At 54.7% G+C, this 3,793-nt stretch overlaps 1 protein-coding gene across 1 annotated transcript in view; it reads left to right on the top strand.

Annotated features, from left to right (window-relative positions):
- LOC104541667 (U5 small nuclear ribonucleoprotein 200 kDa helicase-like) overlaps positions 1–3,667 on the top strand; it is a gene marked incomplete at both ends in the record, with an annotated part of 7,272 nt that extends 3,605 nt beyond the window's left edge. The window contains 6 exons of the mRNA XM_010185782.1: positions 1–47; positions 505–604; positions 762–898; positions 1,658–1,741; positions 1,936–2,109; positions 3,530–3,667. The exon at positions 1–47 is cut by the window's left edge and continues 133 nt beyond it. Coding sequence (XP_010184084.1) covers positions 1–47; positions 505–604; positions 762–898; positions 1,658–1,741; positions 1,936–2,109; positions 3,530–3,667 — 680 coding nt within the window. The remainder of the gene's footprint in view (positions 48–504; positions 605–761; positions 899–1,657; positions 1,742–1,935; positions 2,110–3,529) is intronic.
- Between the last annotated feature and the right edge of the window lie 126 nt (positions 3,668–3,793).

The following is a 3,793-nucleotide window of genomic DNA, read 5'->3' on the forward strand; positions in this document are numbered from 1 at the left end:
CCATCGTCTCCCAGAAGAAGGCGGACGAGGTGCTGGAGATCCTGAAGGTCAGATCTGCGGGGTGGCAGCGGTCTCGCCATGCCTCTTGTGTCTGGGTGACAGGAATTTACCCCACATAACTCATTACTTCTGGTTTTTCAAATTAAATGTGATTATAAATATGCCACATTGGCCTCCAAGAGAGAGAAACGCTGGGCTAGGCTGGGCCTGGTCTTGATTTGAAGAGGAATCTCCTCCTGAGGGGAAGATGCTGGGGTTTTTGTCGGTGTTTGCTGGGAGATCGTCGTGCCTGGGGTCTGTTTTCCTGCTAATTTTGGAGCCGATGCTCGTGAGCGCTGGGCACGGTGACTCACAGTGGAAGGAGGGAGTCGATGGGGTTTTTAGGTGCCTGGCGTCACGTGGAGCTGCTGTTCGGCTCCGTTTCAGTTTAGCTGTGTGCGGAGCAGGGAATTCTTGCTCCATGGGGCACAGTCGTGACTGATTTCTCACTTCTCCTCCTCCCAGACTGCGAGCGATGACCGCGAGTGTGAGAACCAACTCGTGCTGCTCCTGGGCTTCAACACCTTCGACTTCATCAAAGTCCTGCGGCAGCACCGCATGATGAGTGAGCGACGTTCACATTAACACCCCCTCCTTGTTGTTTCCTTGCTGACCTGACGTGATTTCAGGCCTTTTAACACCCACCAGTGCTACTTTACAAAGCTTGCACCCTTGTTACTTGCTCCTTTCTTCGGCTTCAACCCTCAACCCTTCCCTTGCAGTCCTCTACTGCACTTTGCTGGCCAGCGCGCAAAGCGAAGCTGAAAAGGAGAGGATAATGGGGAAGATGGAGGCAGATCCCGAGCTGTCCAAGTTCCTGTATCAGCTGCACGAGACGGAGAAGGAGGATCTCATCCGGGTAGGGCTGCGGGGAGGACGAGGAGGGCGTTGTGGGATCCTTGCTGCCGCCTGCGGTCGCCGTGGGGCTGCGTTTGTGAGCGAGGAGCCTGCTGACTCAGCTGGGAGCGTAAAACCATAGGAAACGTTGCTCGGGTGATGGCTGAGGCTCGGCTGAGAGGGTGATCCCACTTCTTATTTCTGAAGCACTCAGGCGTCTGCTTTCCCACCAAAACCTGCAAACATCTGCAGGTTTGGTGTCTTTATGTGGGTGTTAAGTGTCACGAAACGGCCCCGCGGGCTGCAGGAAACCACCCTCATCACCTCTGATCCACCCCGATCACCTGGGGCTGGAATGTGACACTGAGTGGGTTTATTGGCGTGCAGGATCAGCTCTGCTTGGCCTTTGGATGATATTTAGGGGTTGTGTTTTGGGGGTTTAATACCGTTTTCCTGCTTTATTGCTAGAAAAACACATGGTTATGTTGAAGAGGGGCCAGTTTGGCCTCTGTGTGTTTGAGGAGCGCTGCACATTTGTGTCTTCACTCCCTGCTTCCTTTCATCCGCTGTCCTCGGGGGCAGTTTATGCCCCAGCCTTGGGGACACCAGTTTCTACTGCCAAAAATGAGCGGGTTTGGTTACGTGAATGCCTGTGCTTGAAGGAAATCGCGGTGTGTGGCACCCTGGTGGTGTGGGATTGCAGAGTGCGGAGCTGCGTGTGACAGGAGAGCCCACGCAGGAGGCTCACAGCTCTTCAGGGTTGAAATCTCCTTTGACACAGGAGGAACGCTCCCGCCGGGAACGCGTTCGCCAGTCCCGGATGGATACGGACTTAGAGACCATGGATCTGGACCAAGGAGGAGAGGTAAAACTCCTTGAAATCTGTTCCTAGCCCTTCTGATGAGCATCCTCAGTCCAAAAAGCCTAGTTAAAGTGGTGTGGGCAGGCAGACACCAAGAATAAGCCCCCGATGTCCTAAAGGGGCGCTCGCCGGTTGGATGCCGTTGCTTTTCCCTCGGCGCCAGGGTGAAAATGCCCCTTTCCCGTTGCTGTTTGCAGGCGCTGGCTCCCAGGCAGGTGCTGGACTTGGAGGACCTGGTGTTTGCCCAGGGCAGTCACTTCATGGCCAACAAGCGCTGCCAGCTCCCCGACGGCTCCTTCCGCCGGCAGCGCAAGGGCTACGAGGAGGTGCACGTGCCCGCCCTGAAACCCAAACCTTTTGGCTCCGAAGAGGTGGGTGGCCTCTGTTCCTCCTTATTTAGCACCAGATGCGTTGAGTGACTCGGTGACAGATGTCACCTACCTGGACGGGGTCCCCCACAACGTCTTTCTCCCTAAATTGGAGAGATGGGGAAGAATTGGATGAGGAATTGGCTGCGTGGTTGCACCCAGGAGCCCAGGTCAAGGGCTCAGTGTCCAGATGGAGACCAGTGATGAGTGGTGGTCCATACTGGGACCAGTGCTGTTTAATATCTTCATTAATGACACAGTGGCATCGAGGACACCCTCAGCACCTTTGCAGTGTGAACCTCAGGAGGTTCAACAAGGCCAAGTGCAAGGTCCTGCACATGGGTGGGGGTAATCCCTGGTACCAGCACAGGCTGGGGGATGAAGGGGTGGAGAGCAGCCCTGCAGAGAAGGATCTGGGGGTGCTGATTGATGAGGTGGTGATTGGAGGGATGGAGAGCACCTCTGATGTGAGGAAATGCTGAGAGAGTTGGGGCTGTTCAGCCTGGAGAAGAGAAGGCTCTGGGGGGACCTTATAGCGACCTTCCAGGACCTGAAAGGGGCCTGTAAGAAATCTGGGGAAGAGCTGTTCACTGGGGCATGGAGCAATAGGATGAGGGGGAATGGTTTTAAACTGGAAAAGGGGAGATTTAGGTTGGATCAGAGGAAAAAGCTCTTCCCCATGAGGTGGTCGATCACTGCACAGGTTGCCCAGAGGTGGTGCAGGCCCCATCCCTGGAGATATTCAAGGCCAGGCTTGACGGGGCTGTGAGCAACCTGGTCTGGTTCAAGATGTCCCTGCTCACTGCAGGGTTGGACTGGATCAGCTTTAAAGGTCCCTTTCCCCCCAGCCCATGCTGTGGTTCAATGAGCTGTTGCCGATATCGTGACAGACGCTTCCCGAGACTCACACAGGCTCTCTCAGCTTTCTCAAAGCAGCGTTATTTTAAGCCCAGGGATTTCACGTGCCTGCCCAGGGTTCCTGATTTCTGGTTTCTCACTTCTGGAGTGCGCATCCTGTGCTGCTGCTTTCAGTCTCGGGGCTCCCCCAGCCCTGGATTTCTCCCCCGTCTCTGCAGTGTGTGGTGTGGGATGTGGATCTGGCCGCGTCGTGGCGCGCCTCGTGCTAAATCACCTCTTTTGATCGGCGCCAGCAGCGGAAACGTGGTCTGATCTGTCCCGTCATGAAAACACGGTGGGGATTTGCTTTTCAGATGGCGTAGCCAACGATGACTTGTACTCATTAGAGCACACAGCCCAGCTAACGAGCCTCGTTTGATCTCCCAACCTGCCCTGCCATCCCCTGGCTTCTCTTGGGGCCGTCTGGAGCCAACATGACCCTGCTACACCCCGGGGTGTCTCTGAGGCCTCCCATGTGCCCTGCGACTTGAACAAAGGCGTTGACTTTGATGTTTTCCCTTTGCAGCAACTGGTTTCTGTGGAAAAGCTGCCCAAATACGCACAGACCGGGTATGAGGGTTTTAAAACGATGACCCGCATTCAGAGCAAGCTCTACCGCGCCGCGCTGGAGTCGGATGAGAACCTGCTGCTGTGTGCTCCCACGGTAAGGGAGCCTCTGGGAGGAGGAATCTGGAAGAGTTTTACCCCAAAAGGATTAAAAAAAGAGGTTTTATTTCTAGAAATACTGGTATTTATAGAAATATATGAAGAGCTATATGTTATATTAATA

This window comes from Mesitornis unicolor, unplaced genomic scaffold (genome assembly GCF_000695765.1).
Source record: "Mesitornis unicolor isolate BGI_N332 unplaced genomic scaffold, ASM69576v1 scaffold43635, whole genome shotgun sequence".
Lineage (NCBI taxonomy): Eukaryota > Metazoa > Chordata > Aves > Mesitornithiformes > Mesitornithidae > Mesitornis > Mesitornis unicolor.